The 27015-nt window shown below is 36.5% G+C and overlaps 1 protein-coding gene across 1 annotated transcript in view; it reads right to left on the reverse strand.

Moving 5' to 3' along the window:
• The window catches only part of LOC131592257 (protein O-mannosyl-transferase TMTC2-like), a 231500-nt gene that overhangs the window by 12156 nt on the left and 192329 nt on the right, over nt 1–27015 (reverse strand). The window contains exons 10-11 of the mRNA XM_058863654.1: nt 15180–15294; nt 8595–8658 (exon numbers count right to left, since the gene is read on the reverse strand). Coding sequence (XP_058719637.1) covers nt 8595–8658; nt 15180–15294 — 179 coding nt within the window. The remainder of the gene's footprint in view (nt 1–8594; nt 8659–15179; nt 15295–27015) is intronic.

The following is a 27015-nucleotide window of genomic DNA, read 5'->3' on the forward strand; positions in this document are numbered from 1 at the left end:
CATTAACTAAAATACCCTGAGGTACTTCTGGTTTTTTTGTGAAGAAAAGACTTTCCTTCACAGAAGAAAAGCATCTCCGAGCAGCACAAGGGATTGCCATCAGACATACTGAAAACCTGGTATGACCTATGGGCTAAGTGAATAGTGTATGAATTATTGGAGAGTTTCTTTCTCCCAAACTATGTGTTATGCAGAAAATTACTGTTTCAACAGTTCTTGGTAAGAGTAATTGATTATTTAATGGAGTTCTAAATGTTAAATTAATTAGAAAAGGAGATTTAGTATATAGATGCCTATTTCTAACATTTGTTTCCCTGTAAGTAAAAGCATGTCTACACATTTCACTGTTCATGAGGTTGAATGACTTGCAAAATACATTACATCAATAATTAGACTGTAGAAGGACTAATATTTATGTGAAATTTGTAAACATTTTTATAGCTAAAAATGAAAGGAAAAACACTCTGAATTACCATGACAATGAGTTTCTGGCTTACTTTGCTGAGTACTTAAGCTAAAGACGGCTCATAGCTGCTTGCATACTTTCACATGAAATCAGAACATAAAGAGTCCAATTTCTCTCTCATATGCAGGAGAAAAAGAAGCAACTCTAAAGTCAATGATGGTACTGCAATGCAATATCTGTGTAAGCAGAAGAAACTTGAATGTATTTTCATTTCAGTAAATTAGAACTTGCAAACACAAAACAATTCTGTATTGATTAGAATATCAATGTACAACAAATTATTCTAGATGGAAATAAACAGCAACTTAAATGCATTTTAATTCAATTTCAAAGCTCACAAATTACACTGAGCAAACCATTTTATCTCAGACATTTGTGTGTTTAACCGCTTGTATAATCAGGAGAGTACAAATCAACTCCCTAACTCTCAGAAAAGTGAAGATGTGAACTGTAATGACAGTATTTCCAGCTTGTTCCTCTGCATCTTACACAAAGATGGATCACAATATTTAGAACTAGATTTAAGTAGTCTATAATTGCCCAATCATACATTCAATCTTTGCTTTTACAGAGCTGCTACAATGCAGGAGAAAACACATGTACGATTTTCTGGGGTAAGACAATAAATATTCTCATGTATTTCCCAAAGGAAATTCAGTGTTTTCCACAGCTGAGTAAATCGGTTTTCAAATTATATAACTCATTCTGATATTGTACTTCAGGTACAGGTAAATATCCCCATTCCAGTGGCCTGTATTCTTTCTTTGTCCCTTGATAGAGATCACAGGGATGGAAAACACTGTATGAGGTTTTTTTGTTTTTTCTGTTGTGTTTCTTTTTCTTTAAGGTGGGAGACACTAATCTCCACTGAAGTAGAAATACTTTGAGATTTAGAGCAACGTCCTGTACAGAAGCCTGTCTTGAAGCTGACAATTGTGCACAAAAACCTCCCCAAATGTGTAATAAAAATGTTTCAGAGGGCTGTGAACAAATATAATTGCAAATACAGAAAGAAATAGTTTTGTTCAAAAGAATAAATACTGTTTTTCCCGAACAGCTGGATGTAAATAACATATCTGCCTTGCCCTTAGCCCCAGACAAGAAGGACCTGAAAGGGGTGGAGCAAAACAAGAAAAGTGAGTTGGGGACTAATAAGATTCAAAAAAAGCTCAGGAGGAGCAGAGAGACTTGGGTAAGAGCAGAGGAGCATGGATAAACTCTACATGGGGAAGTATTGCTATTCCTGTGCAAACACTGAAGAGTCTTTCTACCTGAAATGATGGAAAACTTGCATTCAGTTAATATTAATTGTCTTGAATTTTTCCATTCTGCACAACATTTAGGCTAGATCACCCTTGCACTATGCAGACTGAAAAATGTCACAGCTGTTCTGATATCAAATCTCAAAGTAATTTTTTTTGGTGTTTCAACAGTCTAACCAATTTACAGTAACCAAGAAGGGGCTCTCTTGACCTTCTGAGATCAGAGAATGATATCCTCTTCTCAATAAGGGTGTTCCACTATCTCCTCTCCCAGTGGAGCTGATCCATGCCTAAGCATCCCACCCCTGTATCTGTCTGAATTTAAACTATTTAAAACATGTCATCTGGAAATACAGTTCTCATCAGTCATGCCTATTCTTCTTATTAGGAAGCCACAGTACCTGTTTTAGTGCCTGAAAGTCCTGCATGCCCTGTAACAATTGCTTGAGTCTTTAGAAGGAAGAGAGGAAGAAGTGGATCCTGGGAAGTTTTCTTTTTCCTCACACCTTCAACAGGAGCAAAGAAAGGAGGCATTTTCAAGAGGCCAAGAGCACTGCTGGGCTGGAAGGAATCCACAGCCATTCATATTATTGAGGCAGGAAATTTGGCACACTTGAGAAGAAGCCTTAAACAACGTGAGGCTTAGCAGCAGCTGGTGTGGGTATTAGGAAGATGTGCAGCCCTGACAGGGCAGGAGAAGCTGGGAGCATCTCAGAGGGCACACGGGCAGTCAAGAGAAGCTCCTGCTCCGCAGGGCCCACTTTTCAACTTTCACTACAGGCAGACAACTGAACAGATGAATCTGCTGGATGCTAACTACTTAAAAACACAGCTCTGTGATCATGCCATAGCACCAGTAGATAAAGCTAAAATATTACCATGTGCTCATTATTTTGAAAACAGAAGTAAACAGGCAGAACAACATTTTAAAACAAGGATTTGCAGCTGTAAATTGTCACGCTTTACTGGCAATAATACATAAGTGTTAAAATCATATATATACTGTTTCTCAGGAAACGATCTGTACAGCTTTATCTGTACTATGCTCCAGAAACTAGGAGTACAGATGGCAAGGCACTCCAGTTGCATTTGAACAACACGGACTAGGCAGATCCGCTCAAAAGAGCTGCAAGAGCAATAATAGATACATTACTGGTGAGGGATCTGCCATATCCCTGGAGCAGTGTGGCAATGAGATTGGATCCACTGTAGCCAGTTTTTCTGTCAATTGAGGATCAGCTGCAGACAATGCAAGAATTGCTGTTAACTCATCCATTACTGCCATCATCAGTAGATTTAACATAGCAGAAACTCTTGAAAAAGTTTATGAAAATTCTCCCTGGCAATAACAGATGTCCTTAACAAAGCTGGCAAAATGTGCTTAAGTTTTTTCCCCTCACAATTACTCCAAACCCGGTAAAGCTAAGTGAGGCAATTACTGAATGTTCATGAGAAAATCAAACAGAAAATTTGGCACAGAAACATTGAAGGAAAAAATATGTAATAAAGCAGATCTTGATTACAGATGTTCCAAGACAAAAATGCTGCATTTACTTTCTTTTTTAAAGATGTATGTACTATTGGAAGTATTTTCTTTTAGAAGTCCTGCCATGAATAAACCCCATGAATTATGAACACTTTCCCTAAGAAGGCAGTGAAAGTATGTTATCTCTAAGGTGCCTATGAAATTACAGTCAATTATGTAGAAATCACTAGCATTCTTCTTTCACCAGTTAGACAGCTTGAGGCAGAGCTTATTGCAAGCCTGGAGCCCTTGGCATGAAATCTGTACTTCAGCATCGGGAAAAAAAAAAAAAAATAAAATAAGCACTTGTAGAGACTTCTTTTTAATATGATATTGTGTTAACTGACTACATAAGCCCTTCAAGTCACAAAATGGTTTAGTCCCCCACATCATGATTAAACCATCTAGTGGAAATTGTATTTATTTTGCTTATAGGTACATTTCTCCTTTCCCCCTCACTCTCTGTGTGTGTCTTTATGTATGTTGTTACAGTAAGACATTTAATCAAGCCCTTTTGAAGTGGTAGAGTGGAAACAGCTGTATCTGACAATGTGCTGATGACATGGGGCTTAAAGCTGTCATGAGCTCCAGATTGCAAGCAGCACTAATATGTGGTTGGGATGGTAGTGACTTACAGGTCATGGCACCTCCTTGAGGAATGCTCCTAAGCCAATCAGCTCTAGGTGGTGACTCAAAGTCTTAGGGCTCTGGTGAGCTCTCTTTCATTTAATACTCTTGAGGTCACACTTCAAAGTGCCCTTTCTTCCCAAAAGCCATTGGCCATATGTGGGGGTTCTAGAGCTGCTTTTTAAAGACTGGCTGCTTCAGGCTCAGACTTAAAAAATTAGAAACGCAGCTCTATTACACAAATGATATCTTAAAAGTTGAACAAAGGCTGAAGCTTAAATGGGAATCTCACATTCTTGTAAAGAATGCCAATTTAAAGACAGTTTCCGGATGACTGATTTTCCACAACAAAGCAAGCTTAAAGCTCACATTTTAGAGTGCCTAACAACTTGTTAAAACTATTTCCTGGTTTGTGAAGATTACAATATGTAGGGCACCCAGAAATCATCCCTGAATACAGCTTTTCTTCAGCCATACTCACAGTCAGAATAATCATTGTATAAATGCCAAAGAAAATTATGGTTTCATATCCTCATGCAACTTAATTTGTTAAAATTAGACTAATGTGATAAATGTACACTCAAGCCAACAATGCTAGAACAAACATTTATGTGCTTCTCAGTGAGAAGGCTCTAAAATCATTTTGTTTTGATCATGGTATAGCAAACAATGCAGTAACATATTTTTTGGAAAGCATTCATAAAGATCAAGGGGCTAGGGAGGCTAATCTCTGTATGTTACCTACGGACTTGAAGGAAGAAAAGAGAGTCCTGTAAGAAATAATTAATTGCAAATAAAAGTAGGTTTGTTTTCTGAACTGCTTCCTGGATTCCTCTCTACCTCTTGCCTTTCCAGGGGAAATTGACCCTCTGAAAGCTAAAATAGACATAACCTTGAGAATGCTTGCTTCTTCAGTAGAGATAAATTGTTCCCATCTTCAAAGCAGCAGTGTGTTCTACAGAAAATACTGCTCTTCTGAAATTTGTCTGGAAATTACTGTCATGGAGGATAAATACCCATCTACTGCAAATAAGGCCAATTGTGAACATTATTAAGAAAACAGCTAGGTCTGTATCTCAAACACTAACAGAGCCAGACTTTAATTTGCATCCAAGCTCCTTTTCAGCTGGTGCAACTATTGTATCAAAGTGTTTTAATTCTTTTACCATCTGCAGACAAAAAGTGTATCCAAAAGCAAGGGTGGCATTCAAGATGTGGAACACACTTTTACTGTATTCAGTTGTTCCTTTGCTGTATATTTTTCTTGCAAATACTTTATTCATTGTAATAAGGCTAGTAATGAAAAAAATAAATTGTATTCTCAGACCTCTCAGAATTAGTTCAGTGATGAATGAATCATCCCCAATATTGCAAAAATAAAATCTTTTTATGCTTGCTCTCTTAAAAACAATAGCCTGCAAGTTTCAGAGAAGTTATATTTTCTGTAACTGAATACTGTGTTTCTGGCAATGTTTTAAGCTGCCTTAGTCACAACTTTTCTAAAAATGGATTAGTTGAATGTGAATGTGACTCAGACATGCAGCTATATTGGTGCTCACTGCTGCTCTCCAATTCTGAGACACTGAAATAAAAGGGCTTGTCTAGGAGACAAATGCAAGAGTGGAGACTGCTGTCTGGAAAAAGCACTAAAATAGCCAATTAAGTATCTCTGAAAGTAGTAAATCAGATGGCCATTTAAACTGGACATGGGTGAAGAAAAGCTCAGCAGAGCAGTTTCTAGATCCAAAAGGCTTATATATTAGGGAGCAGATAAGGAATTGTTGTGCATAGAGTATTGTTTCATTCCAAAAGCAACAAGAATGGTTGAGAAACCAAAGAGAGAGATGCAAAATGAAACAGAATGCTGAGAACAAAACTGTGTCATGATAGCTAAATGAGAATAAAAAATTCACTAATAATCAGTAAAAGATTGCGTTTACAGTATTACTACAATCTCTTATTGCTCCTAAGGACTGCATCTTATAGTAGCAATATTAGAGATATTATACAATATGTTACATTTGTAAAGAAACAGATGCAAGAGTGGAAATCTGAGATTTGTTTCAGGCTGTGCTACATGAAAATCTCACAGGAGCCAGTCATCAGTCTAAAAGTGATAATTTAATCGTCTTGGCACAGTGAAAGAAAGAAGTTGATAACAAAGAAGTGGATCTTCAACTTGGGATCTGGCCAAGTGACTGGGGAACCAAAGGCAAAAAGTCATACTGAAAAAAAGCAGAGTGCCAGTTTACTTGGGATGCTGCTCCATAATTCACTCATATCAAACAGTACTGTTTAAAGCACCAGAAGAAGGAAGACTTGTGTTAAACAGACCCTTTGAGCACTTAATTATACTAATAACAAGGTTGATCCACTGCATAGATTGAGACTTCAATGCTGCCACAGTATTCTCAGCGAGAGGCAATTTGGGGTCAGACCTATTAGCAACTAAAGAGATGTACACAAATATACATAGAGGTATGTGTTTGTATACATGGAATGGTAGGAATCTGTATATTACATCACATGAATACATCTCGTAGCTAGAATTTTCTGTCAAGAAATGTTTCTAGACCATTAGTGATGGATACCAAAAAAAACCAAAACCAACCCAAACAAAGATCCTTCAAGCACTTATTCTATTTAAGGATATTTCTTTATCATCTTGACTCACGTAATTTTGCTGATCCTTCATATTCGTAAGACAGTGAGAGAATACACAGGCCACATACAAAATCAACTGTGGGCATTTTCAGGCTGTGAAAATGGTTCCTACACAGCTCTGGACTGGGCCACTGAAGTCTCTAGGACAATACCTTGATAAGCAGCTGTTTCAATCAGCACTGGGCACATTTAATTTATCGGCACAGATGCAGCCATGAAGTACAGAGTTCTTCAATAATTTTCATTCCATATTCTTTTGCAAAGATTGGAAGCTTCTGTCTCACCATGCACGCATTAAACTGCTTTCTACCAAGTAAGCCTCCTCAAGTGGCTGCTTTTCCTGCCAGTCTGAAACTAGTATGGTAAATTTGAGAGTTAATAACAATAAGAGAAATATGTATGACTACTTCTGGTTTTGTTTACATTTTTAAGACATACCCCTGTAAAGTCATCAGACAGTTGATAATGGCTGTGAAAATGGATACAAGTTTCCCACTCTGCACCAATAAAATATTCTTAAAAAGTCATGAACCATATGCACACCATGCTTACCTATAAAATTAAACTATCATCTTGAATATAAAAGTGTAAATTTCTTTTGAAGAAAGCTGAACACCAGTACCTATTAGATTTTTACTCACGCTAATCAAAGTTAAAAGAAAGTTTCTAAAATAAATCGTTTTGATAATCTTATTCTTCAAAAAGGATACTTCGTTCATAACATGTAAAGCTTGTCATCAATAATCAGAAATACCTAATCCTTAGAGTACTATTGCTGTGAATTTGCTGTCAGTCACTCCAAAGCTCTCTGAGAAACCTCACAAAAATAACCAAATATATATATATATATATATATATATATATATATATATATATAGGGATATACACAATAAACTTATTTCTTAGTTTCTGGGAAGCATTTTGAGCATACAATGAAGCACAGAAAAGAGAAATTGTGCCAACTTGCAGATAGCTGAGGGAACACTTTCAACATTAAGGTTTCCTCTCAGAAAAAAAGGCAAAAAAGTATTGCATTATGCAAGCATTATGAATCACAAAGTCTTTATTGTTATTTCACCAAGTATGAAGTAGTTTTAAGTAAGTAGTTTTCTGAGAGTTCTTAAGAGACAGCATGAAAATCTGAAATTCCATATGAATAAGTTATTATGGGGTTTTTTACTGTATTTTGTTAGCTTGAGTCTTAGCTGTTGTTGCTTTTGATTCTTAGCTCTGAAAAGTCTTTAAAGTATTTTTTTTTTACTTGGGTTTTTCCTTTTTTTTACTACATTTGCTGACTTGAATCCTCTAATTTGGCACTACAGACTTCTGTGACAGAAATTTTCCTAGGTTTGATTTACTGCATAGACAAGGTGTTACGTATCTAAAACAAATTCTTCCCCATTTCTATTCATGATTTTTTCCTCAAAATGTGAAGGTAATTGAAAAGAAATGTAATATTATGTAAAAAATGGTAAGTAAAAAATATTTTATTTCTTTAATTCCTGATGCAATGAAAACTGGAAATAAGCTTCCTTTGTTAAAAACCATCTGTCACTTACTCCTACATGTATCTGCTCAAACAGTATTTCTTTGCCGATACACAACTACATCAGAGATAAACATCTTTACGTTTGCTGAACAATGTTTGCCAGAAGTTCATGACAGATGAAAATGCATAAATGTATTATTAAAAATGCCTTAAACTGTGGCTCACAGTTAATTCTCTTTTACTAGTGAAGAGATGAAATTGGAAAAGCTTTCCAAACTTAACACATTTAAACATAGATAAATAAATCTAAATTTGGAATTCTTTTCCAAGTATGTTAGCCAAGTAAGAATTATGGCTAGACCACTTCACTGAGACAACTTGCAGTGATTGGTTTGACAAATGAACAGCTTCATCTAACTACCCAATAATTAACTATTCAAAGAACCTATATAACACAGGTTGAGAGACAAATGCTCCAGCAAGTTCTCCTCAACACAAAGGGTTCCGTGCCATGGCACGTTCATCAACTTAAGTAATGGGTATCATTAAGAAGGTACTTACATTAGGTCTTAATCCTGCTGCCATTTCATAATACTTCTCAGCCTCTTCATTAAGACTGGCTTGTCTATCAGGATGGAAAAGAACAACATAGTTACACCTCATTTTCCTCATGTTAAAATGAAACCATACCTAAAGAAGCATAGCTAGAAACTAAATGCTGCAACTACTCCCTGCTGTTTAAGGATATTACCCTAACAAATGCACAAAATATGTAAATCTAAAAGTGTTCTTATGGACATTTCAGAATGTCCATTAGCACAAATCCTCTTTGCTTCATTTTCTTTTTAGTTCTGCAGTGATATTAGTACATAATGGAAAGAAATACAGAAGTCTGAATACTTATCTCAGGCAAAAACAGAGACTTCACCAGAAGAGAATGCGGCTCACTTTTTATCAGACATACTTTAAATTCTCAAACTGTGTATTATACCATAATCCAGTTTCTTACTTTGTGCCCTCCCAAAACCAATATAATTACAGTAAAAAAAAAAGTAAAAAAAGGCAGAGAACATAAAGATTTTTGAAAACTATGTTTCCATGACTGAGGGAATTAATTCTGAAAAGAGTTCTGATTTCAAAATTTACTCACATAATTCTGAGCAGGCATTTAAATGTAAATCTCATATTCCAAGAGAATAAGATGAGTTTCTGGGTACCTGAAGAAGTATTAGCTCAACACTTTTGCTCCTCCTTACTACTACTGTCAGCATCTACATGCTCCCAGTAGTTTAGTTTTTATTTCTTCCCATCAGTTTTCAGTTTAATATCTTCATATAAAAGTGCAGTATGTTGTCAAAGAAATCCAAACTTGTTTTTGTCTCAACAGGCCCTTTTTATCACTTCTCTCAAACTCCTCTCTTCTCTTTTTGTCTCCACGTTATCAAATATCTCCATGTTATCAAATTGTGTTCAAATTTTGTTTCTCATCACTCAGATTTTAAACATTAGCCCCATAATACATGGACAGACAATTAATCCCAAACAATATATTTTGACAGCTATTGGTCTTGCGGGGAGAAAGGATAATTCCTTTGAAGTTTCTCACATTATTCCTGAGCAAGCTGAAACCACTTCATGACTAACAATTTGCTAAACAGAACCTGGTTTATACCTGTTAACTGTTTTAAATTACTTTGCCCATGTATCATTGACTCAGCGGTTGCAGTGGTTAGAAATGATTGAGTGTCTAAAAATATTCGTTCAACCTGCTTCCGAATCACTCCTGCTGGGCATCAGTAGCACTTGAAATGATTGCAAAAAAAATTAATCTCGTACTTAGGAATTTCAGGATTTACAACAAGACACTGTAAAATGGAACATGTTACAGAGCGCTTTTCCCCCCTCCCCCGTTTGCACAAATCTGTCAGAACACAAATCACTTCTGAAAGTGGTGAAATAACATACAGTAAACAAGGTGCCCTTCCCAGAAGGCAAATACAAAAGGTACACTTAACCTCCAAAAAGAGTTGCTGGCATGTGAGTGTGGAACACATTAAAATCCTGTCCCCCTCTTTACACCAGAGGCGTAAATGGCTTGCTTTCCAGCCACATGTATATCTTGAAACAAGGATCATTAATTGCCAAGTTGAAATCAGTTTGAATATATAGTTCTCCATTAAAAACAGTTTAGAGAAATGAATGTAGAACAAAGTAACCTGGTCAGGAAAATGCTAGTTCAATTTCTGGGGCATTCAGCAACAGTTCCTTTAGTTAAGATGCTGCAGAATTCTGGTTCCCATTTTCAGTGCAAATCTAAGCTAGAAATTAATTATGCTAAGCCCTGAAACAGCTTTCCCTTGAGAAAAATTAAAGGCACAGAGGTAGGAAATTGCAGTAACCCTATGCCACTGAGCAGTAAAGAGCTCTGGATCAACGTCAAATAATGGAAGGACACTATTAAAAGTAACATAACTCACAGTAGAGTAAAATATTAGCTAAAATGTTGATAAAAAAGCAGAGAGGAAGGAAAGGGAGCAAAGAGAAGTTCAGAAGATAGTCTTTTTCATAGTTACGAGCTATATTTTAAGGTCTATCTTGAATCTTTTCATGAGGACTGACCTTGAAAACATATCTGATTTTCCCCACTAACAGCTAGCATCTGATCTCATTTTAAGGGAAAAAAATATTTCCACTTTTTATTCCCTCATATGTCTTAACCTGAGACTCCAAACCAAACGATTCCCCCTATTTAGCTCCAGCTAACGGTGACACCTAATAAATGTGCTTGACAACACATCACTCTTAGATTCTCCTGATACTCAGCTATAATCAGTTTACATTCATTTTGATTTTTACATTTTTCACTGGAAAAAATACTGTTGTAAGAGAAAAACACCACCAATGCTGACATGTGATTGGAAAGGGTTAGTTTTAACCTGCCTGCTGCTTGGTACAAGGTTTCAGATTGTCAATTTTTACAGTAAAACCATAGATGTCAGCACATCTACAAAGAAATTTTCTTCAGTAATTCCTATTTTAAAATGCTGAATGCTGGTACTTGGCATTCTTAATGAACCTTTTTGCGTAACAACAAAATTATAATCAGGTCGTATAATCAGCTGCTCCATTGCAAAGAGCCATTCATCCACAGCTCTTTTGTTTTAAAAATCTATATAGACTTTAGGCTTTGCCATACATACAAATATATTTAAGCACATAGATAGTAATTAAAGGATGAATATACTCTGTTCAGACAATAACATAGGGTTAAGTTGTGCCTATGATACTCTATCAGCAATTACACTCCATGTTTGGTCAGTGTACTCTGGAGAGCCAAAACACTTGTGCAGAAAATCACTGAAAAATGAAGACCATGTCATGTAGTACTGCTCTAATTTAGACTTCTGTTTTCAACAGCCAATAAACATCCTGTAACTTCATGTCACATGAGATCTTCCCAGAACAACCCTTTCACAAAAGCACCGAAAAATGAATTATTCCTACAGAATGTGTTTTTAAGCAAAGAGGTCTTTTTCCCAGATATGTTGAGGCAAGGCAAAATTCTTTTCCGGTTTCTAATACTATGGCGGCGCCACCACACTTCCACCCTTCACTCTAGAAACAATCATTCCCCTGCCCACAGGAAGCCTTGCTCATGGCAGCTCTAGGAGAGCCAAGTGAGCCGTAGTCCTTGTTAAGACACGGCTCAGCGCTGAAGCTGCAGCCACCATACGGCATCGCACATGCGCGTCACTGCTTCGCTGAGGGACTTCCAACTCCTCTGAGAAAGAGCACTGCAAATACTACAAATGTAAAACACATGACCAGATACTGTTTTAAGAACCACCCAAATGGCTGCGTGACCCTTGAAGAAAGCTGTCTGGAAAACAAATTTGTCGAGAAGATGAATTTTACAGACAAGTATTATGCAAGTTAAAAGTTACCAGACTGTTGCAAAGAAATTAATTGCATTCATCCCACATCTCACCCCTCTTACAGATGACTTGAATCATCTTGCATTGCATTAACGGGATGCTACAGAAGTTGTTTAGGGAAAAAAAAATTAATAACTATCATGTAATTAGGAAAGGGGAGGTCTCCCAATAATGCAAACAGAACTAAGTAATTATTTTTTTTTTTACTTCGGATTCAGTCACAAAGAGAGGAAATCAGCAATGTTGGAATATCTGATTGGAAGAGCAGAAATTCTTGTGACTGCTAAACTGAGAACAGGCTATCTATAAATACAGCTACTGCATTTCATCCCAGTTAACAATCCTGTTGTAAGAAAAAGAAAATTAACTTGCAGCACTGCAAAACTTTCAGAAGTTGTAAATTTTTATTTATGTTGCATTTCAAATTTTTTTATCAGCAAGCAGGGGAATTCAAAAGAAAGGAAAATATTTAACACTAGACTAGAAAAATAAATTGCATTTTGAGAGAATGAAAGATATGTTTATTTTCCATCCAAAACAGCTGTAAACCAATAAATATCTACATGTTTCTGAGTCTTATGAAACTCCTTAGGCTAATGGTGGAAACAGCAGGAGAGGAGGGAAAGATGATTCCTTCCTAATTCAAAAATACATCACTGTGTAAAATACTTGGTCTGAAAAAGAAAATATCAGAATCTGTACAAGAATATAAGCTTCTGTTATTATCTTGCAGTCATTTTGGAAACCTTGCATCATCCATATTAATATCAATTTCTGTCTCTTATTCCACAACACGTCTTTAAAATTTATCCCGTGTCTCTCACAAGAGTCATTTCATTTTCATGCTCTGTGAACTTCTATAATGTATTTTCTATCTCACAGCTGTGCAGTTCATTCAAAATTCTTACTTGCTTACCAGTCAGTTTTTATAGCTCTCTAGGGTACCTAAAGAGCAGTTGGTCACCTACTTGAAATTATGTCAGCCTTTCATTTATGACTGTCTTTAGCATTCAGTTTCTACCAGTGTCACTTTGTGTCAGTTGGAGTACTCCCTTCTTTCCATTCTCCTTTGTGTCTTGGTATCTGCTTTCCTCTTAGAATCCCCTCAGCTCCCCACTGTTCTAAAGTTCCTAAAAATCATCTGCTTCTGAAGAGCCAGACTCCTGGTGGATTTGTAGCTGCTCTGTTACAATGAATGAATATGCATTGCCCTTGTTCAACAAGTATTACAGAAGCAATATATTTGAATTAATTGCTACGTAAAGCACTGAACAAGGACAGACAACAAAATCATAACTTTTAGCAAAAATCAGTCAGGTGTTAACACATGGGGTTTTAGCAAATATTTGTCAGCACTGAATTCAGCTTTGCCACCCTGACTCTTGCTAAATCCTACAGACCACTTTAGACTCTCAGAGAGTATCAGGAAGACATTATGTTCTTCCACAGAGCTGAGTATTAAGTGAAAAATTAGATCAACTGGGTATCCCAAAGGAGCACAAGGGATTCTAGTTAAACTAAACCAGGCCTGTTTTTTTAAGTGTTTCAGTTTGGTGCATCTTCTTTGTTTTTGAAGGTTGTGGCTTTGCAGTTACAGTAAAAATTGAGAATGCAGCTTAGAGTCACTGAGCTCATTGCTTGTGAAGGCCTCCCAAAAACAATACACTCCCAGCCAGATCAAGGAGGATAACCATGGCTGATGGCAGCACAGCAGCCTAGCTGTTACTTTAAAAGTGAAAAAAATACTCATATCCAGATGTACATACATACACCTCAAAGACTTTGAACGCTATACTCAGTGCTCACAGAGAAAGCAGGAGCTTTATTAAAACTATTTCCAAAACAGTACTGATCTACACCACCCCATTTTATAATATACACAATCATACCACTAAACCACCTTCTACAACACACTCAGTAAAATCAGTGACCCCTCTATGCCTTTCTAAATTCAGCTGTCATGCCTAACTTGCTCTGCTTCTGTCTGTGAATTTGTAACACTAATCAAAATGTTTCAAATTGCTGAATTCTGTCTTGAGAGATATTATTCACAAAATCATCATGGGGAAGGGAAGGATCCTTAAAATAGCTCATACACCACTGTCAGGTCAAACTATTGTTTACCAATGAGCTATTTGTCTTGGTTTCCTTTCTAACCTACAAACAGTAAGTTATTTTTAAAAAATAACTTTTGGGGCTTATTTCCAAATCATGGCATAGAAACCATAATTCTGAAACACAGGTCACTTGCCTTCAGAAGCAGATTCTACCTTCTCTTTTACACTCTTTTCTTTTTTCTTCCATTTCTTATTTAAAATGCTAAAAGCATAAAGGAGCCTAGTAAGGTGTCTTCAGCAGAGAAATTATATGAAGAGCTGTTTTGTGCTAATGAACTAAATTTGTTAGATTTCCTTTTTCATGCATTTTCCATGCTTAGATAATATCTAAATGAAATCAAGTATCCTTATAGCTGTAAAGTGGACAATAGACAATAATTTGATAGTTATCCTAGAAATAAGTATAGAGGATACCTATTACAGTAATGTGAGTTTAATGATTATGTTATACTCAGAGACAGAAGCTTAATGTTACTGAATAACCAGGTCTGACAGCTTTAAAAGCTAAAGTAGAAGTCCAAAGTTTTGTTCTATTCTGATAGAACAGAATTAAATATAAGACCACATTTTAAATAACAGATTCTGAGAATATCACTAAGTGCTCCAATGCATCTCAAAGTAATTACTAGCCTGGGAATATTTAGATTTCTATTTATCATAATGTTCCCTTACTGATATTAACAGAAATTTTCAATATTCTCTATTTATATCCATGTAAGATGAGAAATATGGTCTCCTCTCTTCAGTTGCTATGCACATTAAAATTTTAAAAATCAAGTGAAAGGAAATCCTACAGAAGGTTCTTCAAAAAAGAAACACTTGTTTTATATGCAAGCAAACTGCATTACCTGCTTGTGAACAACAGAAGTTTTGAAGGCGTTACGTTATGATATAATAAATAGAATTTAAGAAATGCAAAGTGCTAAATGCTGCAACAATTTAATTCCACTTCTTTGCATCTTATTAGCAACAATATTGAATTATTCAAAAGAGTTGCTGGGCTTCAAAAAGAATCCTGCATAAGCAAAGGCTATAAAGACTATTTTCCTCAAAAGAAGAGGAAAATCAAGGGAGGCAGATGTTCAAGCACTAACCTGAGCATATGGGCTGCATTGAAAACAACATCAAATTCTGTATTATCAAGTTCAGCTGCTTTTTTTGCCATTTCAGCTGCTTCTATCAGGCGGGATTCTTCTAGGAGAAACTGACCTGCAATGGAGAGTGTGAACATGAGCCCACAGAAAATAACTGATGTAATACACTTCAGACAATATAGTCTGGAAAAGGAAGCACAAAAAAAAAACCAACAAACCAAACCAAAAAACCAAGCCCCAAACTAATAAACCAAGAAGCAAGCCAAGGTCTCATATTCCATGTTTAATTATTTGTTGATCTGCTCTGCATTTCATTATTTTTAAAATACAGCCAATGTAGAAAAATTGCAATAAATATGACAAGTAAAAACAATATTTTTAGAATATATTTATATATATATAAATATCACTTTTCTGACAAGAAAAGTGAGAATGATAAAATAAAACTCAGACATCAAGAAACAATACTCTCAGGCCCCAAGAAGCCTGCCATTTGAGAACATGCTTTTCTGCCTATATAATTACCATGATATTTGCTTCCTCAAAAAAATTGAAATAAAATAGTATCTACAAATTAAACACATTCCCAAAGCACATCCCAAAATTTGTTTTAAAAGCGTATCTTAAAATCACATAAAATGATAATTTTTTGTATACATACATGATAACATTTTTTCAGCTTTAGAATTCTAAGTAGTATTTGCTTTAAAACCATTACATATGTATGTATACCTTAGTGGACTGGTATTTTATTATGTATTTCACTAGCACTAAAAGAATCACAACAGGTAGCTTTTTACAAGTTTCCTAAATGATACTTACCTCTCACATTAAACAAAAACAGAAGATGGCTAAAATCAAGTGACTCACATTTTATAAATTAAATGATCATTATCTTTAAAGCAAATATAAACTGAAAAGAATGAATAATTTAGCATTAACCAAGCTTTAGTTAAAGTACAGTAGTTTCAAAACAAAACATGTAACATAGAGTAGAACTCTATGAGTTTTCCTTTGAGGAAGGTGAAAAAAGGAATTTGAAAGGCATTCAACCTTATTTTTACTCCTTTTAATACTTTTTCATGCCTAATCTGTAAATGTGTCATTTTTAGCAACAACTTTTTTCAAGAATTCAACCACCTCATCTCTGTGCCTACATTACTTTACATCTGGAAAAGCTACCCTAAAGCCTAGTGATTATACATTCCAGCATCCCATCCTTCTCTTTTTGTCTTACTTTGTAAAGGTCTCTCAACCAAAACTCTGCCACACCACCACTAACCACAAACTTCATCAGGATCAATATACCATGAGCAAACAATACCCTGTCTAGTAAGGGATTTTCTCTTTATTCTTTCCCTCTTTCCTTATGCATTCCCTGCTGCTCACATACTTGCTTTGTGCTTATGCAAAAAATTCCCTTAACCAGAGCTAGCAAGGTCTGTACAAGCATTGTGAACCCAGTGATGCTTTGGTACAACAAAGACATTTGCAGAAGGAATAATTTCAATACAAAAAGTGATGAAAGGCAGCTTTCTTAGCTTTTTGTTTTCTCCGTGGATACATTTCAGCTTCGGAGAGTTGGCAGATTATTTATTCAGTCTCCTATATCTTAATTATTCAGATCTGTGAAACTTGTAAAAACATTTTGGTACCTTATTGCATTCATAGTGGAAGGTTTCCTTGCTTTAGTTACATCTGCACTCTAATATATATCACGCTTTGATACAGTACAATACTCTGTGCTTACTGTGCCCAGAAACAAATGATTTACAAAAAAAGCCTTTTCACACAGGAAAAGAAGTAAGTAAATAAATAAATAAATAGAAAAAAAAATCTAAGACAAAAACATAGTTCAAAAATAGTTTGGACCACAAGAAATTAATTTGTCTTCAGAATTATATATCAGTGCTTGAACTGTTAATGGAAGTCTCTTAATGGAAGTTTCTTCTAAAGGGAAAAAACTTCTGACAAAAGCTAAAAGTTTACCTTTTTTTTTTTTTTTCTTTTGGGTACCGCATCAGTGTATGCCTTATATGCAGCAGGACAAACTCAGATTTGAATCTGAAAATTCTCCAAGTAAATCTACCAATAAAATAGCTCATATCTCTTGATTTGGGCTGAATTCCTATTTTCTTTAAAGAGCAATCTTTGAAATAAGCTTGACCAACTAGTATTCCTATTATTTTCCAATGAATGAAGCAAAACAATATTCCTAATCTTTAAGCCCATGTTAAAATTAAGGTACTTTTGCAAATGAAAGCCCTGAATTAGTAGAGTGAAACACTGTTAAGTGGATGTGCTACTAATACATTCAGCCAGGGGGAAGAAGGAAGATATAAGTAAAACTTCCGGTTCTTCAAAAAAGAAAATTCTAGGACTGTACATTACCATACACAATTCTCTCCCCTGTACTGGAGGTGGCAGTAACCCATGCTGAGTGGGAAAGTAGCAGATGATGCATATATGAAACCAACTGTATTATCCTCCCTACATAAGCCCTTACAGAACTCCATTTTAAGGCCACTTCTCTTCATAACTGACTTGGATGCAGCTCTTAAAGGCATACTAAGTAACAGTATACTTACTATGTCTAAGTAAGTTTGCCAATGATATGAAACTGAGAGGAGCTGTCAACTCCCCTGAGGGCAAGTGCTGGATTCTGCACCTGGGACGGGACAACCCTGGCTGTACAAACAGACTGGGGAATGAGATGCTCGAGAACAGCACCACGGAAAGGGAGCTGGGGGTCCTGGTAGATGGCAAGTTGAACATGAGTCACTGGCACTGTTGAGCCAGTTGAGGGAGGTGATTTTCCCACTCTGCTCTGTAGTGGTTTGATGTCACTTTGAATATTGTGAGCAGTTTTGGGCACCATAGCATAAGAAAGCTACAAAGCAATTAGAGAGCATCCAGAGGAGGGTTGCTGATCAAAGACTTCCTTAATTGCATGGGCTACAAATAAAATACACTGCATCTTTCTCAGTCTAGTGAAAAAGTCTATACCTGAGTGTATAGATGTGGTGAGTTGGCCCTGCCAGTATCCAACCACTCATACAGGGTAGGGGGAGAAAACAGAAGAGCAAAACCAAGAAAATCTCTGCATCAAGATAAAGACAGTTTAACATGGGGAAGAAGAAAAAAAAAAAACCAAAAACAAACCCAAAACTAAAACAGCAAACAGCAAATTGAAGGAAATTTCTCACCACTTCTCACAGCTAGAGTGCTCAGCCAGTATCCAAACAAAGCCACCTCAGAAGCCAAAACCCTTCTTGTTTCTCTACCCCAGTTTTTATTCTTATGATGTTATATGGACTGTTATTTCTATCCCTTTGGCCAGCTCAGGTCAGCTGTCCAAGCTGCGCCCCCTCCCAAAAAGAGAAAGCCTTGACACTGCTCTAACACTATTCAGCAACAGCCAAAACATTGGTGTGTGTTATCAAGGCTGTTTTAGTCACAAATCCAAAACAAGGCATCATCCAGGCTGCTATGAAGTTAACACTATCCCAGCCAGACCCAGTACAAGGTGGAAACTTTCAGTTAAAAATTGATTTGCCAAGTTCTCCTGAAAGGCAGACTAATTTCATTCACACATCTCAAATTAATTTAAAGCACCTAAGTAGAAAAATACCATTTTGAAAACATTAGCTGCCATTCCTTTTAATCTGATATACTAAATTCATACAAGAATGAGCTGGATTGGCAGTTTACTGCTGCACTTTCTTCATTAAAAATCAGACTTCTGAACCTTTCCTGTCAAAGCCATAAAGAGGTTTTCCCAAGAGAGAGCACTAGCAGGGTGTAATATTGGCAAGGTGTTGAAGGTGGATCAGAAGATATGATCCACAAGCCCCTGCATCCAGGAACCACTTGTGTGGGTCTAAATTTATATGTAGGATTTTCTTCTCTGACAAGCAGCTGGCAAACCTCATGATTTATGAGATACTGCCCAACATCACATAGAGAACTTACTTATTGCAGGTGTCATGATTCCTGCTCTTGCCAACAAGATAAATTATGATAGCCTGACTGTTTTTTGGAATCACAACAGCTTTTGAGAAAACAGCTCCAAATACCACATTTTCCTATCTAGAGGAAAGAATATTTTTCATTACTCTTCTAAACTGGAAGTAGGAAATCCATAGTCCAGGAAAATATGTGACTTTCAGAAACACCGTTCTCTGCCTGGAATGTTATTTTTTAAAATAAATTTTTTTACCTTTCTTGCTAGACAGCACAGGAGTGAGAGTAGATGTGTAGCCAATAGTTGTTAAAGACCTTTGATAGCAGAGAACTGATTCAATATTTCACAATCCTCTTAGTCATTTTTCCTACACTATCTAAGAATCAGAATTAGCATTAAAGCTGCTGAAATCTGAAGCTGCAGACTTGCTCAAATTTACTTTTCATTGCAAACCATCAACAGTGGTTTAGAGTCTATATTTGAGTCTTTATAGACGAAAAAACCTTTGGGGCAATACATGCAATCTACTGAAAAGTAAGATACAAGTATGTATGCAATTTAAACAAGAACAAAATATTCCAGTTCCCAGCAATTGAAAAGAACAGTTTGTTTTCATCTTTTATAATTTCTTTTAAAGCATTTGTCCAAATAAATGAAAGTATGCAACTCTCTATCCCGTGTAAGTGTCTCCCTAAAACAATCATGAACATTTGTAAAGCATTTGTTAAGACATGCACCACCACCAATTTAAAAACCATACATCTGAACTGGTAGTTCTGCTGCTTTATTGTAACAAGAAACGTATTAATTGGTTGGGATATGTCTGTGTGTAAAAATCTCTTATGTTCATAGCACAAAGGCATTAGTGTGTTCCTCTAGTACGGGCTTAACTATTCCTTGCAGGCACTGTGAGCCTTTATTTTACTAGATAAAAGTGCAATTTGCTTAATTTACTAGATAAAAGTGCAATTTGCACCAATCTTTTAGTTGACATGTTCCCTCTTTTACTCACTGGCAAACAAAGGTGCTCTGTCCCAGAACAGAGTAGATTTCTGAAATAGCTCATCTTGCTGGTGTTTTTGAAAAGAGCTATCTTGATTGTTCTCAGAATGCTGCTGGTTCTGCATTTACACAGGTTGCCATGACAGACTTATGTGGTAGTATCTTCAGTAATCCAAGCAAAATTGAGTAAACTACCTTCTGAATAATAATGAAAAAACTTCCAATGCCATCCTAACAGGAACTTGCTCCTTTTAATACACATTTCTCACCAAATCTTCTGCTTCTTATCCTCTTCAAAAGAATTTTTTACTTCCACAACATAAAAAGTGGCTCTACCAAGATTCAACTGCAATAAACTTCACTAGAAGTTCTTTCAGCACATTCAGCATTGAGGATTTGAATCTGAGTATCTGCTGGTTCTATTAAAGCATTTCAAGCTTTGAAAGAAATCAGAAATCGTCAGAAGAGGGAGCGGATTCTGGCTGACTCAGTACATTGTATCTTGTCCGATGCAGATAATGTCTTGAGAACAGAATTATATCCTCAGTGGCATAAGCAGAACCACTACTGAAGTTACTATCAACTTCAGCTCTGCTGTGGCAATGCAGAACTAAAGAGCTGATGCAGAGATTTCAAAATGGAAAATTTAAATTGCATTCAGTGGAAGAAATGAAGAGAGACCTTGTCTGGAAGTTGATTTCCAAAGTATTTCAGGTGATGAATCAATGCTTCAAGATGCAAAGTCAACAGATGTGACCTAATATAACTGTTTCCTTTAGGAGTTTCAAAACAGATTCACTGGCTGTGAAGGAGAAGTTCCCAGAGCAAGGGAATATTTTATTAAATATCCTGCTTTTCCAGGCCTGTTTAGATTTAATTTTAATTTCTTGCTGAACGTGAAAGATGTGATAGGAGAAACAACAGCAACATATATCACAACCACTTAAATGGTAGTAGCATTTCAGTTTTTGCTGCTCCTTGTATCCTATTCCACCTTAATCTAAAGGCATACTCTTGGTTTCTTGCTGGAAGGACTTCTGGAGACTTTCTCCCTTTAATTAGTTCCCATAGAGAAAATTCTTCCATGCAAATAAAATATAATGAAACACTAACAAAGCCAGTGGGCGCTGCAATGTCATTATATGCACTGGCTTAGAATTTACTTTTTTTATTAGCCTTTTTCTTTGTCTGAAAAACTTATCTGTTGCAATTGAGCTAAATATACCACTGGATGTCATTCAGAGCATGATCACAGATAAGACAGAAAAAATTAACTAGCAGACCTTTGGGACTTGATGACTAAACCTGTGACCACATCTGGATCACTGGAAGTTCTCACCAAACCAAAAGATTAATGATGAAAATATATACTACAGAGGATCTCATGATTTACACATACTGAGGAAGATCCTGAACTCTATATAATTTTCCAGACACCTGATGATGTATAAGGTTTGGAAATGTAAAATTTGGCTGAAAAAGAACTATCCAGCTGTACTTCTGTAGCAGCTTCATGCTATCTCTACAAAACTTCCCAGTGCCTTTGGCATTGTTCATGTACATTTTTCAGTCCCTACAGAATAGCTACATTTTGGCAATATGGAAGGAGCATACAGACACATTTCTAACCCTGTCTCTGATCTGCACTATCTATATGACATCTCTTGAGCAGTTTAGTATATTGTGCTGAGGAAGCAGAGTCAACCACGTATTAGAGACATCAGAATGATCAGATTTAAGGCTAAACCCAAGGGAAGAGCCAGAAGCATGGAAATTCCACAGCATTTCAGGTCAGTGACCTAGCTTGTTTGGAAATACTCCACTGCATTCCACTTGAGCGATTGGTTCTAAAGGGAGTTTGGAAAAAATGGTCTGTAATAATCTTCTTTTAATGTTGTGTGATTAACAGTAGCCTAGAAAGTGGCAAAAAGGAATTAAAATTGGTGGATTGTTCTGCACAGCTCTGTTTTTCTCCTCAGTTTGGAAGTAAGAAATACTGCTGGTTAGTAGTAGCTGAAGATTTTCTTAAAGTTTATAGAGAGAGTTCTGGGAGCAGAAAGTCAGAAGCTTAATGAAGTCTTTTTTCAAGACAGTTATATCTTCCTGTTTCAGGTCTAGGAATCCTGTCTTCTCGGAATTACGTTCATTGATATTGCAAAAGCAGGTATAAGCAGGTCACAGACCAAAGTCAGGACCTGGATTTGATGGCACATGGTATGTTCAAGACAGAGAGACCCCTTCTCCAAAGAACACATATGTTCTATGAACATGTATTATTTGAGTATCATAAACTTGTTTATAGTTTCCCTACAAAATAATTGTAAACTAATTTAGGATTTCCAAAAGATTTAAAACAGCAAAATCTGTCACTGGCAGAAAGGTTCATGAGTGCATATTGGGAAGTGAGTTAGTGATGGACATACCATATCTGGTTCACTTTGACTCTACCTCATCAAGGGATTTAATTTCTCAATACAAACCACCATGTAGCATCTGAGGTTCCCAATGCAGCAGATCCATGCACTTTTATTTATCATTTAGCATATACTCCATTTAGCTAACCTCAGTCAGAAATAGGATAATCCAGGCACTGGATTTATGGCTTCTGAAATTCTATTCATTTCATTGACAAAAGTGAACACTGACCTACCTGTGGACTAGGGTGACATTTCTACCGTGCACATAAAACTATCCTAAAAAAATTAGTAATATTCCATGAGTAGGTCATGGTTGGTATTCTTCTTTCTTATAAACACAACATTGATACTCTACTTTTCATTAGTTCACTGCTTTCTTCATAGAAACTTTTCCTAATACATGTGAGAAAAATAAATTTTTCCTAGGCTGCTCTTCAGTCAATGAAGAGAAAAACCACAAAGCTCAAGCACTGACAGCAATGTGACTACATGGAAATATTATAAATACAGCACAAAGAATCAATCAGGTTGTAAAAGACCTTCAGGATCATTGAGTCCAACCTTGGACTGACCGCCTCCGTGCTCATTAAAGTTAGTACTAAGTGCCATCACCAGACCTACTTCCTCATCTCCAGTCATGTTGATTCCAACACCCCCCTGGGCAGCCTGTTTCAATGCTGAACTACCCTTTTCACTGAGAGAATTCTTCCTGATGTCCAACCTGCACCTCCCCTGGCTCAGTTTGAGGCCATTTCCTTTAAACTGGTTATCTGGGAGAAGAGACCAAACCTCACCTGGCCACAGCCTCCTTCCAGGGAGGCAGAGAGAGTGATAGGGTCTCCCCTGAGCCTCCTCTCCTCCAGGCTGAACAACCCCAGTTTTCTCAGCTGCTCCTCACATGTGTTCCAAACCCTTCACAGCCTTGTTGCCCTTCTCTGGGCACACTCCAGCACCTCACTGTTTTTCATACTGTGGGGCCCAGAGCTGGACCCAGCACTCAAGGTGTGGCCTCACCAGTGCCAAATACAAGGGGACAATCCCTGCCCTGCTCCTGCTGGCCACACTATTGCTGATCCTGGCCAGGATGCCATGGGCCTTCTGGGCCACCTGGGCACTGCTGGCTCATGTTCAGCTGCTGACAAGCAGCATCTCCAGCTACTTTTCCTCTGCACAGCTTTCCAGCCACTCCGTTCCCAGCCTGCAGTGCTGCGTGGGGTCGTTGTGACTGAAGTCCAGGACCCGGCACTTCACCTTACTGAACCTCAATCTAAGTAGAAACATCTAAGGAAAAAAAAAAATCGAGTCACACCAGTAAATATATAAAAATTTTCACACTCACTAATACATGTAAGCCTAAGACTTAAAGACTGAAAAAAATGGTGCTTGAAAACTCACCGCAACCGTATTTCAATGAAATATACTTTGATCTTTAAACTATAGAAATTTCAACCTATTTTCAGGCTGTGACATAGGAGTGGTAAAGCAGCCATATTTGGAAGAAAGACAGATTTATAGTGCTCATAAATTTAGGTAAAAAATTTAGGTATCAAAAAGGGCTAAGAGCCCTTTGCAGAAAGAGTGATTAGAAAGATTAGGATGAAATTGAAAAACAATAAAACAGCAGTTAAGAAGTTAAACTTGCTTAAAAAGAAACAGATAATGTAAGACTATCTATAAAAATAACTCCTAAATTATCACAAATTCAAAAGTGAAGACAATGTAAAAATAAAAGTGTATTTGGGAATATGTTAATCTGTTCTTAGTTCAATGAGTATATAGCTAATACAGTTCAGCTTTAGGTAATTTGAAAGTCTCTTTTTGCCTTATGCCTCTAATTGGGAACGCACTTAAAAAGGCAGATGATCAGTGTGAACTGCCAAATTAAGTGAGTGCATAATTAATATAAAGAGAATAATAAATTTTTATAATGAAAAAGAAATCTTTAAACAATTTAGGGTTATCAGAAACAATGTATTATTCAAAGGAAACCATTTTCAAAGGGGGGCGGTCTTCAACAGCTATTAATAAAACAGAGTTAATTCGAACATTCTGTGGGGTTCTAGACTTTTCTATTCCAATTAAGTCTTTACAAATATAAGGGAGAAGGGTCCTCTACCCATATTTGTCTTGAAGTCTCACTCCAACTTTGTCTCGCTCTTTTATCCCCCACTCCATTTTCATCATTTTGGCCACTATATGCACTTTAAGAGGTATAGTGGCAAAACCTATTTTTAGCAGACAAGTAAAATGAATTCCGCTTTAGTGTTTTTTAAGGGGTTTATTTGGTTTGGGATTTTTTTTGTTTGTTTTTTGTGGCGTTTTTTTGTTTGTTTTGTTGTTGTTTGCCAGGTGGAGTTTTTATTATTATTATTTTAATTTTGTTTTTAAACAGCAAATTATAAATAAAATAAGACACTTCTGGAGATAAAATCTTTACACAACAAATATCACCACAGATTTATGGTGTTTATCATTTAAGGGAAAGCTAGTATAGAAAGCTTTCAACAATTTCCAACTCCTCAATTACACTGAAGAATTTATTTTGAACATTTTTGAAAAAAAGATGAGCACGTAAGTATGCCACTGTTTGAAATGCACCTCATCTCTGTGCACTGACAAATTTCATACATAATCTTTCTTCACCTTCTCCTGAGATAGGCTCAGGGCAGACAGAAATAGAAACCTTTACCTCCTTTGTCATATATCCAAATACCATATCCAAAACTACACAGTCTCTGAGCCATAAGGGCACTTGTCTGACCTGATTGAATATCCCTATGTTGGGCACATTTGTTAACAAATTTGATGTACTGGCTCTTTAGATGCCATTATGTTCTTAAAATATTTAGATGACAGTTCCTTTTAATTTTTTTAGTTCATAGGTACCTCTTTGTGGTTTATAGGACTGACACTTCAATTTCATTTCATTTCATCAAGGCAAGTAGCTCAGAAAGAATCAAACAGTCCATGGAGATCACTTCAATTATGTCATCAATCTCCTGATGACCGACATTACCAAGATCTTGAAAGATTTAAAATGGCCTACTTGAGTTGAATGTTCAATGAGCTGAAAGTAGAGTGGGATGCATGTCTGCCAATATCTTTAGTAGATGTGGGTATGACAGTTGAATAAAACCTTTCCCAGAGAAAAAAACTGGAAATAAATGTGAAGTTCTCTTTCAGTCAAAACTGTTCATTTTAGACAGTCTTTAGAAAATGTCTATTAAAGATATCCAATTAAAAGCTGCAAACCTTACAGAAGCTTTCAAACTCAGTATCCAAAAAAATTCCTTTAGTGTTCTAGTTCAAAAACATATATATTCTAAAAAAAAAAAAAAAAAGTATTGGTGCATCTTCACTCTTTCCTCTCTCACTTTTTCTTCTTCTTGATTCATGAGAATTTTCTCTCTTCCATCTGTGAGGTGTTTCTGGTAGCATGCTGTGTACCTGTGCAGCTTGTACCACTCTTCAACACTCTTGTATTTCTAAGGCAATGGTTTTGCACCAAGTTCACATGTTCAGATAACTGGCATATCAGAGGTAGAAAGGAAAGAAGGGCAAAAGAAAAGTGGTCAGGTGAGCAGCAGCCTGCACTTCCATCTGAGAAGGGACTGCCATTCTCCCCGGTCACTAGAGTAAAAGCCCCTTCCCCTTATGTCCAATGAAGTGACATCATGTCAGCAGTCTACAGGGATTTACATCTCTTCAGCTTTTCCGCTATTTCTCCCTTCAGACATCTTCAAGCATAATGAGTCTGGGAAACACTGCTTAAAACTTAAATCCCCTTAAATCCAAAGTCAGCCAAGTACCTATAGAAAACTAATTATAATGCCAGCTTGAGCAGAGAAACATGCTGTGGTGCTATCTTTCAAGGAGCAGCCATGAAACTGTTCCACTCTCTCCAAATTTTCATGTGATTAAATAAGCTGCCTCCTGCACCAAGTCATACCTAAAAATAGCTTTGGCTTAAGGCTTGAATTAAAGCACAATATAATACAAAGGTAAGCCTCTTAAAAGATACAGCATATTGACAGTTTTTCTCATAGATCCAAGAAAAGTCCAGAAGGTTAGAAGTCAAAAAGAACATCTGCACAACCTGGAAGCACAAATTTTAAGTGTATGCAGTCCATGTGCACTTGGAAGAAAATCTTCAGTCCATTTATTCCTGCTACTCTATCAACACCCTGTCATGTCCCAGCTGACCACTCTTTTCATTTGGCTGCTTTGTGAGGTATGTGTTTTTTCAGGAGTGATGCCAACTACTTTATTCTCTCTTCCAGTATCTTCATGCTGAGAAAAAAATCAATCTCTAAGATTTACATGCAAAATATGGATGTATTTCCCTATAATTGAACTCTTAGCATACAGGATGTAGAATGTACCTGCGACAAGGTGCTGGAACAAATTAATGAGATGGAAGGGTAAAGCTTGAAGTGCTCATTAGAGATTCCAG

This window comes from Poecile atricapillus, chromosome W (genome assembly GCF_030490865.1).
Source record: "Poecile atricapillus isolate bPoeAtr1 chromosome W, bPoeAtr1.hap1, whole genome shotgun sequence".
NCBI lineage: Eukaryota > Metazoa > Chordata > Aves > Passeriformes > Paridae > Poecile > Poecile atricapillus.